Genomic DNA, 15,185 nt, shown 5'->3' with positions numbered 1-15,185 from the left:
ATACGAGCTTAGAATAGAGTAGCTCATCTTCTCAGAAAAGCCTGTGCTTGCTGGTTTTGTACCATCCGTCACTTTTGGGAGGCAAAGAAGAGATGAGGAACGGCTGTTCTATAACCTGCTATCAGGCTGCAATTGAAGCAAAGCGGTGTTGCCACTCACCTTCTGCAATTTGTCTATCATGTCTTCAATGCTAACATCTGCAGTCTGTAGCACTTTACTTTCCATTTGTACCAGCCAGGAACATAGCTCCTTATTCTTTTCATTGAACACAATCCAGGCGTTGAGTCTGTCCTCGATCTCCTGCTTACGCAGAGACACCTATGGATAAGCACACACATTAACTGCTGGCAACTTCTCTCTCAGGAAGGAAACCAGTGATTATAAACCCTCTAATTTCTAGCCTGCATTTGATCATATCCATTCTGCAGGAGCACTTATTAAATATCTCCAGCTTTCTTTTCAAAGCCAGCAAGCAGATTGTTATTACACGTTATTTTGGATGGCGGGGCCAAAAGGTGCCTAGCAAACACCAGATTCTCTCCCTCAGAAGAATTAAACTGAGTGACAGCTTTATAAATAATGATTATGTAACAATTTAAGTATCGCTCAGTGAAAACCTCAAAATGTCAAACAAAGAAGTAATACAAAATGTATAATTACCTCGCACTATTTAATATGGCCCCTAATATAACACAAAAGAAGTTACACCCAGGTAAGCTCTTTTCTCTGTAGCTGTAAGAGAAACTTTGTAACTACTGACTGCAGTTTTTTTTTCTTAATCTCTATAAATACCAGTTTTCTTTCCATTTGTTCATCAGGTCTTGAAATAAAAAAACAGCATCAAAAATCTATCTTTTCTCTTGAAAACTGTCAATTTTTTCCTCAAAGTTATATTTGCCACAATGGATAAACAAATTGTCTAGACAGGGAAATTAAGGCTTGATGCTACCTCAACCAGCAAAGTTCACTGCTCCACCATATCAAGTAGGAGTAGGGTCAGTCTTCTCCTAGCTAACAGAACTTATTTCTTGCCTAGGGGTTTAAAATATATATTTATATTCATTTATCCACTTTGGTGGATTCCCATAATAAGACATATGGGAGAAAGAAAGTGAAAAGTGGTACAAATTCTACCAAAACAACGTGAAACTAAACAAAACAAACAGAAAACCTCTTGTCCTCACCAATAGCCTTTGTGTAAATAAGACTGAACTTAACAATTTGCTCCTCTTGGTTACAAATAGACCCTACAAATACCATCCTATAGCATACATTGGGATCAAAATGCAAGGCACCAAGCCATCTCCCATCATATTGCTCTTGTCCCTTAAATTCTGACTTTTATTTTTAAGGAGGGGATGGGAAAGTGAAACAGATTTCAAAATCTTTCATGCTGATCTCAGTAAAGTGATGAGGGCAATGACCTGGGGGGCAGGGAAACAGTCTCCAAAGTTCATATTGGGAAAAAGCCTCCTGGAGACCCCAGGGACCTAAGAAAGTCTCCGTAAGCCCTAGGGGTGCCTCTGCTTCTGGGATGCCCACTTGTACCCTCAGCCACAGAGGTATGAAGTGAAATCTCGTCCTTCCTCCATGAGTTGCAGCATCCCCCCATGTGTGGAGGTGACTTAACGTCATTAATAGAGGAGGCTATGCCTGTCAGCACAACCATCACTAAAGCCTGAAATGACCCCAACTCTGTTTTTGTTTGCTAAGCCTGGGGCAATGCAGGATTTTAAAAGCAGAAAACATCTTTTGGTTGGCTAACCAATACAGATTGGGGATAAAACAGGAATGAGTCAAAAAATCCCAGACAAGCTTCTAGGAGCGTGAGCCCTTTCAGCCAGGCCTTGCTTTGTGCACTTTCTCCTCAGACCAGCTGTGCTGGTACCAGCTCCAGTTTTGCATCCATGATGCAAAGAGCAGGAGCTCTCTGGGCATTCCCAAGGGAGGCTAAAAGTATAGCAGGGATCCATCCTGCACGCTAGCGGTTTGTTAGGACAGGATACTCACCCATAGGAACAGTTAAGTCTTTGACCTACATGTACCTTGCAAGGGCAGCTATGTAAACACTAATCCCTTGAGTGCATCTGCTCATTAACTGTGTTTGTGTCCCAGCCCAGGCCAGCACAGGCATCTGGCTGCCCTGCTCCCATGGCCGTGACAGCTGCAGTCCCGTCTAGCAGCACTTAAAGGCTTTCACATCTTTCCATTTATACTGCAGATTGTTTTCACACAATGCATCTTGACTCCTTTAATTTGATAGCCAAAACAAAGCAGTTGTGCTAGCAGCAGGACCCATAAAATCTGCTCTCTTACACTCATGTCCCGTGCTGAGCATTGATGCAGGCTCTCCAGAGGCTTGTTAGAGCTGTGCAAACATTTCAGTACGTCTCGCTGCTGCAGCACTGAATAGATTTCCTCCCACCATAGATTTCTATGTATCTAAAAATCGAGTAATATTTATGTCACCCCTTTCTTCCCTCCAAGATAGACTGGCCAAAGCATTGTTCCCTCAGGAAATCCAAGCAGAAAGATTGAATCTGAACTGAAATTACTACAGCCAGAAGGATAGGCTGTCATTGGGTACAGCTGAGGTGGCTCAGTTTTCAGGGCTGTTCACCCCAGTTCAAACAGCAGGCAAAAAGAAAGAAAAACAAAGTTATCTCATTTATAAGCTTAACTACAGATTTCCATTAGGAAAATGGCTCAGGCATTACAATTTAAAGCTAACGGCCTATGCTTCTTGGGAGGGGGCGAGTGTCTGGCATTATTTTCAGAGCTCAGAAACAATATCAGAGAAAATGCTGGTTGTAGATTAACTGTCTAGTTTAAAGCAAAGAGTATAAATTCTTCCTTCTCATTACAAGGCCAAAAAGAAACCCAAATAACTATTTCATCACACCAAAGTTTGTGAAATAAGAGTAGCTGTTCATTCCTTAACTCTGGCTGTATTCCCACCAGCCTTGCTTTACCTTTGCCTGAGTAAGGGTTGGACATGAAATGCTGGGTCTAACTTGCTTCAATACTTTGTAAACTGTGGAATAAAGCTATGGAGTTGTGAGTAACAAGAGGCAAGAGTTTGGCTTGCTGACATGTAGAGACATCCAGAGCAACTTAAGACCCTGAAGTATTTTGCTTCCAATCCTGGTAACAGGGCAAAGCAAACACACATTCAAAGTGCATAATAACCTAATGAATCAAGTTCATATGACTTTGCTGGTAAATTTTCCCCAGCAATTTTACATGCAGCACTAAATTAAGTGTAATAACAACAAGCCACAAAGAATGCAAATGTTTCACAGTATTTTACTGCAACAGAAAAGACAAGCCAGTTCTTAATGTGTTTAAACCCAAGAAGTCAGCATTTAAACACATTTAAGTTTCCTTTATCAACTCTTCTGGCATTGTTTGACATCAGAGTGCAGAGACCTCCCCCTTCCTTTCCCTGCCTCACCCCCTCAGGCAATTCCTGTGTTTGTCTCCCTCCCCCCAGCCCCTGTCCCTTTGGCAGCCCGGAACAAAGCCACCTATTCCAGTAAACAGCTGCATTTGGGCTCCATGCATTTCAGGCATTTACTAGTTACAAAGACCTCACAAAACAAAAATAAAATAAAACAAAAAATAAAATAAAATCACAGCACTGTGACTAGGAAACAAAGGATAAAACTCAGTCCCGGTCAGCTGTGCCAGGAGAAGCCCCATCCCCACCCAACACTGTAGAAGTGAGCCAACCCCAAAGAGATCCCATTTGCTAGCCCGCTCCCCGTTTATATCCAAGCCCTATGAATACCTTGCTATAAAAGCCCAGAGTACACAGAAAACTTACTCGTAAACAGAGCTCTTCCCACTGCCTGTGCAAGTGTTCGACTTGTTCCTTGAGCACCATCATGTCCTCAGTGAGGATGCAGTGCGCCAGCTCCACCTTCATGGCCCGCAGCTCCTTCATGTTGTGGGCCCAGTCCGCCAGCGACTGCTCCAGCTCCTGCATGGAAACGCACCCACAACAAGCCTTGGCACTAAGCTCCTCTGGTTTCCAAACCTGCTCGCTAATCCCCTGCCTGGCCTGTGGGGGAGGAGAGGAGGGGAATGTGCAGTGCTTGTGCAGCACTCTCCGCCTGGACTGGACGGGGTCCCCATGTGTTTGGCTCCGGGCCTGATTTGGAGCCCACTGGAGCCTGGGGCAGAGATGCTGCTGATGAATTGCTGCAGCAGCAGCCTCTGCTGTACTCAAAAGTGGCAGCAGCTCCCCATGTTTCAGGGCAGTTTGGGGTTTCAGATCCAGGAAGAAAGGTGACCACTTCTTTCTCTCTCTTTTTTTTTTTTTTTTTTTTTTTTTTTTGGCCATGCTGCTTCTACCTGCATTTGTTCCAGTTTTAGGAACGCTAAGAAAATAAATTTGGTTCCCTTTGCTAATGAATGACTTCACAGCCACTTCATCAGATTTCTCAGAAATCCGGAGCTTTAATTGCTCGTCTACAAAAACACACTTTCTCTCTTCTGCTTCCTTCCCCCAGCTCCCCTTTCCCTTTATAGCAGGGTTACGCACTTTCCCAGTCTGTGAGAGAATTGTCTCCTGAAAGAGACACCACTGCATGCAGCTGGGAAACAGCACATCCCATGAGGCATTAGATACTTTTTTGCAAGGTGGTCACTGTCACTGGCTCCTCTAACATTAAGAGCTCTTACATAGAATCCAATTTGTCTCATAAAGGAAAAAAAATGTGAGTGTTTGCATCAAGAGAACTGTGCTGGGTCTAAGCCATATGAGTACTTTAACAGGTCTTTTGATCCAGTCTCTTATCTAAATCCTAAAAACAATTTCCGATCTGCTTCAACATCGGAGGAAAAAAGTAAAAAATTGAGACTGAAACATGCGTTTATTTATCTTGAGAAGTGTTGAATCCCTGCATTAATGAAGCCAATGCTGGAATTTAATAGGATTTTGCTAGCCTCACATAAGGTCTAGCCCTGAAAGAAAACAAGTGTATTCCATAAAACATGGAAATGCAGAGGGCAAGGTGCTTTCTCCCTCATACCACTTTGGTCCTGTATTTTATTCTATCATGATATCCAAGAGCAGCAGCTGCACTGGTACTGTCTGACCCTGATGCCTCTGTGGCTGAAATTCTCTTGCTGGAATAAGAGGCAGAAGCTGTCTGCTGCCATTTCACAAATAGTTCAGGACTACAGCAACACTGCTGCTGTGGGAAATGCAGCCTGAACTCACAACGAAGATTTCAGACAGATGATAATGAGTACAAAGCCTTGGCTCGTTAATAAGCTTATTTGTTCCCACTACATAGGTCAACAATTCACTTCATAAAAGAATGATGAAAGACTGACCAGTCCAGACATAATGTCTCCTATCCCTTGGAAATTCTTTCCTTGCCATTTAATTTTCACGGTGTACTATGTGCTGCAAGGGCTTTTGCCACTCCCTTACTCTAATTTTCTTTCTCTTTAATTATTCTTGGATCCCACAGGTGTGCATGGTGCTTTGCAGACTTACAAGGTCTCTTGCCTGAGGAGCTCCCTGTCCAAAATGAATTGGAAAACAAAAAGGAATATTCAACCATTAGGATGGCAGCCGACTTGAGCTGGGACCAGGGAGTTTTAACATCTTGTTTGAGGAACAGCTTATTTTATAAATTCAGATGGTGGAAATGTAGCAGCAGGAGGAAAAAGTACTACAACAACAATATATATATATTTTTTGCAGCAATAACCTTCCTCATACATGCAGATTGGCAGCAATCAGGATAGTATAAAGGAGAGAAATTCAGTGGCACTGAAAGAGCAGCTAAGATGGAAAATTTTGGACTTTGGACTAAGATGGAAAATCTGGACAATTTACAGATGGAAAAAATGGACTTTACAGGGATCAGGTGCTGTGCAAAGACTACATCTATATAAATCCAATATGCCTGTTCAATACCTTCATGTGTTCCTTAGCTTTGTAGAGTTCTTCATTTTCAACTGGAAGTGGATCTTTTACTTCATCCTTCAGCTCTCGCAGCCTGCTTTCTAATTCTTTTGTTTGTTTTTCACAGCAGTTCCAACTCTGTTCAAGGAGACCCAAGAAGTTACAAAAGGTTAGGATACTTTATCATGACATACTGTACTATATGGATAGGTGAGCAGCATCTTCAACACACTGAAGTAAATAATGGTTATTTGGATTTCTTTCTGACACATATCATGATCCACAAGAATTCTGTGCATGGATTTACAAAAAAAACAAACTTGCACTCTCTGTTATATTTAAAGTTTGCCTTACAGAGCATTCTGTTATGTCCAACATGACAGAGAGGTTTTTAGCATAAATTTGAGGCTGGGGATCCTATCAATGATGATATTCAATTTTAAGACATACTTATGTGCTGTCTAGCCATAAAAAGAAATGTATTGCTCTAATGGAAATAAATATCATCAATCGTTTTGTTTAGAGGAGGAGCAATGTGTCATGCTAACTCCATCTAGGGCTAAATATTAGCTCAGGCTTCATACCTCAAAGCAAGAGGTATTCTTGGTTCAGGCCATGGGGAGCACGAAAGCAATCAAAGTGGAAACCTCTATCACAGAAGCAAATGGATGTCGACCTCATTTGCTTTTGGAGAGTGGGGACCATGCTTTTAGCTTCCCACAGGCCTTGATGGCACATGACAGGCACTTGCCTCACAAATCCTCTGCAGTGAGCTGCTGCTCAGTGCTTGCTGTGCTGCTACAGAGCTCAGCGATGGGGATGGTGGGACAGGAAAGCTCTTGAGACAAACATGGGTGCTCCTCCCTGGGGAGGGCATTGACTACCTGCAGGACGCTGCTGAGCTTCATTTTCATGTTCTCCAGCTGGACCTGGGTGTCCCCCCAGTTCTGCTGTAGCTGGCTGAGCCCCTCCTGTATAACAGCACTGGTCTCAGGATCGGAGTCAATGCGCAACTTCTCCCCAACATCAATGACTGAGGAGTACATGCCTTGCCACCTCTGAAGAATCACTGCCTTACTCTTTAAAGGGGAAAAAAAAAAAAAAAAAAAAAAGTTTACAAGCTGTTCTTAGCAAGCTTTAGAAACACTTGTGGCATTTCACTTGAGAATATGTGAAGACTCAAAGACTCACAAAGAATTACAAGGCACTACTTTGTTCACATATATAAAAGAGTAAAGACAGATCTTCTATCTGCGTTTCTAATTTCAGAAAAATCAAAATCTTTCTGATCTATAAAACTCTACAATAGTTTTTGTTTTTTTTTTTTTTTTTTACAGACTGCATCTGTACAGTGAAACTACAGCAGCTAATCAAAGATGAAATTTTAGTTGTATGAGTTATTGAGAATAAAAAAAATTAAATTCTATTAGCATTCCATTAGCACCTCCAGCATCAACAGATAAAACAATTTTTTGAGAAACAACAGCCTTGTTAGTCATGACATACTCCAAGTTAAGGCATCAATTTTAATTTACCTACAACACAAATTAGTCTATAACAGGAGCAGATATGAGCATTGTTTCTGTAAAGCAACAGCAGGAGGATAAGGCAATTTGGAGTAGGAGGGAGAAGACATTCTGGCTTTTGTCACTAAGGTAAAGCATGAGTTTTAACTTGTAAAATCTACTGAAAATCATCTTTACACAGTAGGAAAAAATAAAGAAATAAGTAGTGTTATTGCCAAATGGAATACTGGTAATGTGTTAATTCATCAACAACAGGCGTGTGGAAACATGATAAACCTTGGACAGTACAAATAGAGGAGTTTAATAATAAATTTTGAAAGGTTTTAGGTTGCCTTAAGCAACCACCAAATTCACTATTAGTTTTTATTTTCTTATAAAAGACTGAGCTGTATAATTAAACGGTAAGCCAAGACACCCAAAATTAACAAAGGGAAACATATTTTCTACTGTACGTAAAATGCATAACAAGCTGCTCTGAAGAACTGCTTCCTGGATCTGTGCATTCTGGAGCAGTGGTTCCAAGGACAGACCCCCTTGCAAGCGCTCTATCTTCAGTTCCTGGCACCTCCTGTCCATCCATGCACACGTGGGACCCATATGGCCTGTCTTGCCACATATGCCCCTGCTTCCTTCAGGCAAGCTGCAAGGCCTGCATTCAGGACCCATGTCAACAAGATGCGTGCACAGAGGATACCTGATGACCATGTCTAATCTTCCGAATACCCTGGATTTCTGTGTTTGTATCAATATTTTTAAAGCATACCAATTACAACATTTATCATGAAGTTTGTTAGTATAATGAGCCTTTCACAATGTCACTGTTTTCTCATCCATGCTTAGCTTTAAGAAAAAAGACAACAATTGGTTTTCCCTCCAAAAAAGAGGTGATTTAAAGCTTTTTCCCTTACAGACAGAAGTTAATTCTATCTGAGAAAAAACACAGATTTTAGATTTATCAGAAAGAGAAACAGTACCTTGAAATCCTGAATTAGGTTTCTGAGGTGGTAAAGGCTATAGCAGTCCTGGCTCTTCACGGCTAGGAGAAAGCTGTTCATATCATCAAGGAATCTGCTGAGACTCTGCAGGGAACTCCTGAAGATCTGCCACTGGCTCACAAGTCCATCAATATCTTTCTTCCTCTGCTGAACCAGTCGGATAACATTCTGCCACTGCTCTTTCAGCAGTGTGAGTTTGGAAATGAATTCTGTCCTGAAGACAACAGGTGATAAGCGTTAAACTACTTTAACCTTAAAACACTTTGGCTGTGTTTTCCAGTAACTGTGATGGATTTACATTTGCAGTATTGTAAAATTCCAATTGTAATACCCAACTAAACAAAAGATGCTATGCATCCATAAGCTCAGCTCTGCTCTACGCATTCCATCTTTTAAGAAAAGCAAAAATTTTACATGATACAAAAATTGACAATGTAAGTCATTCTTGCTATTGTGGTATAGCAATATATGTAGTACAGAAATCACAGAAACAATATGCACTAAACACTTATCCAAAGAACAAGAAGTGTGATAAGATCTCTCATGACATTGCAAAAATTGATTTGTGCTTTTACCAGGTTGTAATGGGGAGTTCAAACATCATTGTATCTTACAGCAGTAGGACAACTGCAAAGTGAAAGGGCTCTGTGTTGTTACTGAACCCATTCAGTAAAGAAGCACTTTTTTTGCTCCTCCTACAACATGTTTAGACGATCCATCAGATCTGGATGGAATGGCTAAGACAGCCCCCCAGCTATCCCTTCTGCTTCCCTGCAGGAGGCCATGGCTCCCAGATTAGCTTTTATACACACAGATGTGTTTGTGGGGTTAGCTTCAACAAAAAATCTAGCAGCTTTGCTTAGTTTAGCCCTACCTTCCCTGGCATCTTTAAGCCAAGCTACACTGAAGTGGCTGAGGTGAGGGCAGTTTTGTCCTGCCAACTCTGTGGAAGCAGCAAGCTCTAGCAGAGAGGAGTAATGTCTTCACAGCAGAAATGCCTGAAGCAGTTGTAGCTCTGCTCACAAACATTATATGCCTCTTCTTACTCTACATTGATTAAGAGAAAAGTATAAGATCATAATAATAAAAAACAGGTTTAGTTCTCATGTATTTTGGATTGTATGGCCAATGACTTAATGCACTGTCATTTGAGGTAGCGGCAATGTAAATAGAGTCTCACACCTCTGCACTTTAAAAAGTGGAGAGGTCTGGGAAGAGAAAAAGGGACCTTTATATGCAGCATCCTCATTACTCTCCTGCAAGATGGTGGATTCTCAACCATGCTGTTTTAGCAAATGCAGGGAAGCAGCATACAAGGAAGCCTCGCAGCCAGGACCAATTATTTTTTTTTGGCAGAACATCCAGTTACTATCCAAAATGGAGTTTGAGCACCTGTGTTTCTTTCTCTTTGCACCTCCTCACACTTTTGCAAAATGTGCCAGGGGGTAATTTATAGAGCAAATCTGGTCAGGAATTCAGGTTTGCATTCTCAAGAGAGCAAATGTTCAATACCAACTCCAAGGAAGACAGCCTATTTACTGAATTAGTAAGATCTTAGGGAGAAAAACACATGGAATACCTTTTTTCTGCTTCTCCAGATTCCAAGAAGAGTAGAACTTTTGCTATGATAGAATTAAATGTCTGTTGATTTATGGAAATCTCAGTTTGCAGCATCTGAAAATACCATGAGAACAACAGTTTTAACTATCCATTGAATAACCTTTGCTGTGAAAGCTGGTTCTGCTCCTCTAGAGTGACAAAACCTATAATTTTAAATGATGAAAACTCAGTTATTTTCAACTGCTATCATCCAATGCATCCTAAAAGATTCCACACTTTTTGGATACCAGGGGGAAATTTTGCACCTATGTGGTAACTGAACCCAACAGAAGCTATATGTTACAGTTAGTTTGAAGCCTTAAGTTTGTTGGACTCATTCATGAGAAATGCAGTCTAGACAGAAACCCACTGGAAAGGTATAAAAAAGCTGCTATAAAGCTGTATTTACTCTTTACCACACTTGTTTTATAACTAATCATATTTCAGTGAGTGAGTTGATTTGGAGAAGTATAAGTAAGAGAGCGCACATAACTTTCTATGGATCCTAGTGAACATCATTAACATGCAGAGCCTTAACATCCAGTGGAATTAGCAGCAGTACTTGTGTTGTGAAGCTCTGGTCCACTGCAGTAGCAAAAAGCTCATCCTAAGAGTTCGTGATGTTAAGCATTTACATGATTTTTTTTACCTCAATTCTAGCTGCTTTTCCATCTTCCTTGCACTAGGACAAAGTCTGTAGGACACTTTACTTGGGATTGCATCCACATGCTATTGCAAGTATGCAATGTATCCATCCCCTCCGAATGGGCAGCTGTACACGTGTGAAGCACTCTCTCTCTCAGTAACAATAGCAAGTGCTTGGAAAAATGCCAGTGAAACAGATTTTCTATCCAAATCTACCAGCTGGTCAAAAGGGAAATATTCTGTGAAAATGTTTTCTTTTAAATGCAGTCCTTCCAGAAACTGGTGAGGTTCCTGCCAGATCCCCAGTAAGCTGCCTAAGCAAGTTGCCATTGACAACAGGTGTCTGCACTGTGGGACAGGCACACAGGCAACTAACCTAAGGGCTGGAGAAGTCTTGGACTTCCATAAGGCAACACCTGAGGTTACATCTCTGAAGGTCTGATCCATGCAGAAAGCAACCCTTTCATTTTGGAAAATGATTTTCAAATTTCAGAGTCTTCCTCTGAATAAGTATAAGACCACATTTCTAAAGAATTAAATGCTCCGTAAAACTCTGCCCAGATCTGATTTCAGAAGGAGTAGCGTTTTCTAAGGATTTCCCATCACCTTCACCATTCAAGATATTTCCATTTTTAGAGCTGGCTTTACCGCTTTACCTCATATACTCTCTGTTGCTCCTGCAGTTCTTCAAATCGTCCTGGAATATTTGTCTTCAAGGCCTCTTTCATTTTTTCTAGGAAATTTATCCAGTTTTCACATTTCTGAAGGAATTTCTTTTCATCATTTTGAGTTCCCTCATGCACACTGTGAAACAAAAGAAACTATCAGAAACTATTTTGCTGGTGGTTGTTTTTGTTCATATATTTGCATATAGTCTGATGTGATAGTTCGTAATACAGTAGCAATACAGTAGGGTTTTGCTTGGCATTTCACTACCTTCTTCACCTATGTTGCTTCAAATGACTTGGAATAGAACTACCCATTAAATACTCTGGGGAAAACTGGAAGGCAGAAATCCATCTTGGGAAATGTCCCTGAAAAAGCTGTGAACAGCTTGAAATATTTCCCATGCTTTAATTTGATTTTCATTTTTTCCTCACAGAAAAGAAATGTTTAGTAGTGATTTTTTTATTTACAATTCAGACCTGCAGAGTTCCAGAGCAGTTGCTGTTTTCTGACTCCACTGCCGAGTCAAGCTTTGCATTTTCTTTAGGGTGAAGTCACTGAGGGGCAGCTTAATGCTTGCTTCATTCAAACTCTCTATGCTTGGAGAAAGGGCAGCAAGCTCCAGTGTATGATTCTGGAAGTAAAAAGGTAAAGTAATCGCAATCAAAATGCTAATCCAAAGAAACAACATTTCTATGATAACAAAAGAAATAAAAAAGTTACAGTTCCCTTACAGGGGGCCCCCTTTTCCAACAGTATTAAACAGATACTCAAGAGCTGGTACTTGCAGATTCACTTTGTACCCTACATTTAGGGTGACTAGGTAGCTGCAGAACAAAGCTGAAGAAAAGTATCTCCCATCAACCCCAAATCCATGTGATTTTCCTCCCCCTCACGCAGTCTGTTTGTCCTGCAATGCACATCTAGAGCTTTTTATGTACTTAAATTCTATGGATAGCTAACTGAGTACTTAGGAAACTGAACATACCATGACCAGTTCTGAGTTGTCTGTTTCTGCCTCTAGATGGAGACTATCAAAGGCGTCTGTGCAGCTCTTGACATGACCCTCCAGAGTTTCGAGACAGTTCTTAAAATCCTCCAGTTGTAAAAGATTGAACTAGGACAAATATTGCATATTTACATTAATTATGAGTCAGCTTAATCTACATATTTATTATAGAAAAAGGAGCAATAATAACCTCAGGAAAACAAACAAATGTTAAATCTAAATTCCAATGTATTTGTAACTCACTTACTGAACTTTTTCACTGTTTGTATTGGACAAGGGCAAAATTTAAGCCAAGGCAGATATCAAGAAGCAGAATCTCTAAATCTTGAGAGATTCATACATATATGAGTGCAAGAAATGTGGGCATCTGGGATACCTTTTTTGAAGATTTGGGTTGGTTTTAGATACATTGTGTTCATTCTTATGAAAGCAAATTGAAGCCCTTAGGTTTGTTCCAAAGCATAGATTAGGAAGTTTATAACATACTTCAAAGTTCATAATAAAAAATGTAATCATATGAGGATATCCCACTGCTTGGCTGTAATAGGTTCACTTACAAAGGCTTGTTACAGCAACTGCCTGAAGTTAGACAGGTAGGAAGAGTGAAACTCTTCACCTTTCCTTTTGGCTTCATGTATTATTTTCTTTACGTGGTTGACCGTACCATCAAATTTTATTTTACTGAAATTTCATTTCAATTCAAGAGCTACAGGGCTCTAGTGAAGAAGTTATCTCACATTGAGAGCTAATTTACTATTCATAACAATACCTCAAATTCATCTAACTTCCTCTGCAACATCTTTTCCAAATAGGATGCTCTCTGGAGCGGTTGCAGTTTCTCCAGCAGAACAGCTTGTGCAGCTGTCCCAGCTTGCTGTTTTATCTGATCAGCCAACTCTGAAATCTGGGAACGGCATCCCACTATGTTTTGAAGGCCATGCTGTAAATTCTGATGAGAGAAGGAGAAATTAAAAAAAAAAAAAAAAGTCAGCAAATGAATCAGATCTTCATTCATGTGCCACTTTCATTTAGTATCTTTTGTTGCTGTAACTAAGCTCTTTTTGTCGATCTCCTCTGCGAGCCCAATTCAGTTATGGTAAAAGCTTCAGTCTTTTACTCAGAGGATAAAGGGAATAGCATCCATTGACTCTAGTGCTGGGAAAGGCACAGTTCAAAGTTCAATAGAACACCAGTGACTTCAGGCAGTGGGCTTTATTACTGCTACAGAAAAGATTAGGGAGAGAAATTAGAATATCCCTGTCTACAGACTTGATTTACACTAGCAGATGAAGAAACTGGCCCATGCTGTAGATGAGAAATGGTATCATGATAAGAACATATCAGTACTTGAGATTCCTTAATGACTAAGGTCTATGTTTTTATTTGTACTACAGAAGTGACGCTATGAGATTAAATTCTAAAGGCAAGAAATGGGGGGGGGCAGGGAGGGAAAGAGAAAAAGAAAACCAAACCATTTTATACTTGTTCAATGTGCTTCATTATTTCTTTTGACCTGGACAAAGAGTGGCCAGATGTTATCTTGAAATTCACCAAGTTCTACAACTGTCATTTACGTTTAGCCATGACTCACCCTGATTTTGTCACTGTATATTGTTTTTCCTGTGAGTAACAAACAAAGGTTTCTGGTTGATAGCAAAGAGCAGACACGCTTCCCTAAAGACCAATATGGCTCTTAGTTCCTGACCCCTGCCTTTGGAATGGATCACTCTGTAAACTACTGCTTTAGCAATTTAGCAAATCATAGAAGCACAGAATTATTTTGGTTGGAAAACATGCTTAAGAACATCAAGTCCAACCATCACTTAACACTACCAAGTCCACCACTAAACTATGTCCCTAAGAGCTACAACTACACATCTCTTAAATACTTCTAGGAATGGCGACTCCACCACTTCCCTGGCATCCTGGTCCAATGCCTAACCACCCTTTTCATGAAGAAATTCTTCCTGACATCTAATTTAAACCTCCCCTAGTGCAACTTGAGGATATTTTCTCATGTTCTACCACTTCTCGCATAAGAAAACCCATTTTGAGTTCTTACACTGCACATTGAATAGTGATGCCATGCTTAGTAGCTGCAAAACTCTTTCAAAAAAGTCCAGAAATTGTGATGCCTCTTTTACGTTTAGACATGTTTACAAATTTGTGTCACAGCCATTCACAGATCAGAAAAAAGTTTAAGGTAGTTTTGGTCTAAGTTTTGCTGCTGTCAGTTGTTTCTGACACAGAAAGAACTATACATGTTCTATTTCCCAAAATGTAAATTTTTTTAATTGGCCAAATGCAAAATCGGATAGTTTGGATTTCTTCCAAATGGGTTCATAAAGCACGATGAATCATTGCTCTGTCCTGAAATAAGGATTATTGTATTTCTTTATTGCAGTCTGAAGAAACCAAAAATGTCAGAATCTAATGACAGCTTTGCTACCTAAAAGAGACAAATGTACCCTCTGGTCTCAGCATGAGTTCTCATTTACCTAAAGTCAGAACTGTCTGGAAGGATCTAATGAGCTCAGAAATCTGTGCACTTATCTGACCAGGTCAAAAAAAGGACCAAAATCAAATAAAAACAATTTAAAGAAGTCTGTATAAGACCTCAGGATGGTCTTATGTGCTGGAAAACCGGTCTTTTTTGTCAGCTATTGTTCTAATGGATGTCATCTTTCCTCACAAGCAGCGCCCCATAGATTTAAATAATTTTTGGTTTAATGATACTTTCTAACATAGGAATGATTCTTTGCAAAGCAGAAAGGGACAAAGATGGGAATATTATTGCTCCCCTTTGCTCTTCTCTCATCCTA

General features: G+C 40.3%; 1 protein-coding gene across 6 annotated transcripts in view; it reads right to left on the bottom strand.

Moving 5' to 3' along the window:
• Positions 1-15,185, bottom strand: part of SYNE2 (spectrin repeat containing nuclear envelope protein 2) — a 186,354-nt gene that overhangs the window by 33,394 nt on the left and 137,775 nt on the right. For all 6 annotated transcript variants that reach the window (XM_082762021.1, XM_082762025.1, XM_082762024.1 and 3 more), the window contains exons 91-100: positions 13,133-13,312; positions 12,343-12,471; positions 11,834-11,988; positions 11,345-11,492; positions 10,024-10,118; positions 8,424-8,658; positions 6,808-7,002; positions 5,936-6,061; positions 3,827-3,982; positions 160-318 (exon numbers count right to left, since the gene is read on the bottom strand). In XM_082762021.1, the coding sequence (XP_082618147.1) occupies positions 160-318; positions 3,827-3,982; positions 5,936-6,061; positions 6,808-7,002; positions 8,424-8,658; positions 10,024-10,118; positions 11,345-11,492; positions 11,834-11,988; positions 12,343-12,471; positions 13,133-13,312 (1,578 nt within the window). The remainder of the gene's footprint in view (positions 1-159; positions 319-3,826; positions 3,983-5,935; positions 6,062-6,807; positions 7,003-8,423; positions 8,659-10,023; positions 10,119-11,344; positions 11,493-11,833; positions 11,989-12,342; positions 12,472-13,132; positions 13,313-15,185) is intronic.

This window comes from Aythya marila (assembly GCF_965140915.1).
Source record: "Aythya marila genome assembly, chromosome: 5".
In the NCBI taxonomy this organism is placed as follows: Eukaryota; Metazoa; Chordata; class Aves; order Anseriformes; family Anatidae; genus Aythya; species Aythya marila.
Note: the sequence above shows the minus strand (reverse complement) of the source record. Positions and strands in the feature narration are given on the sequence as shown.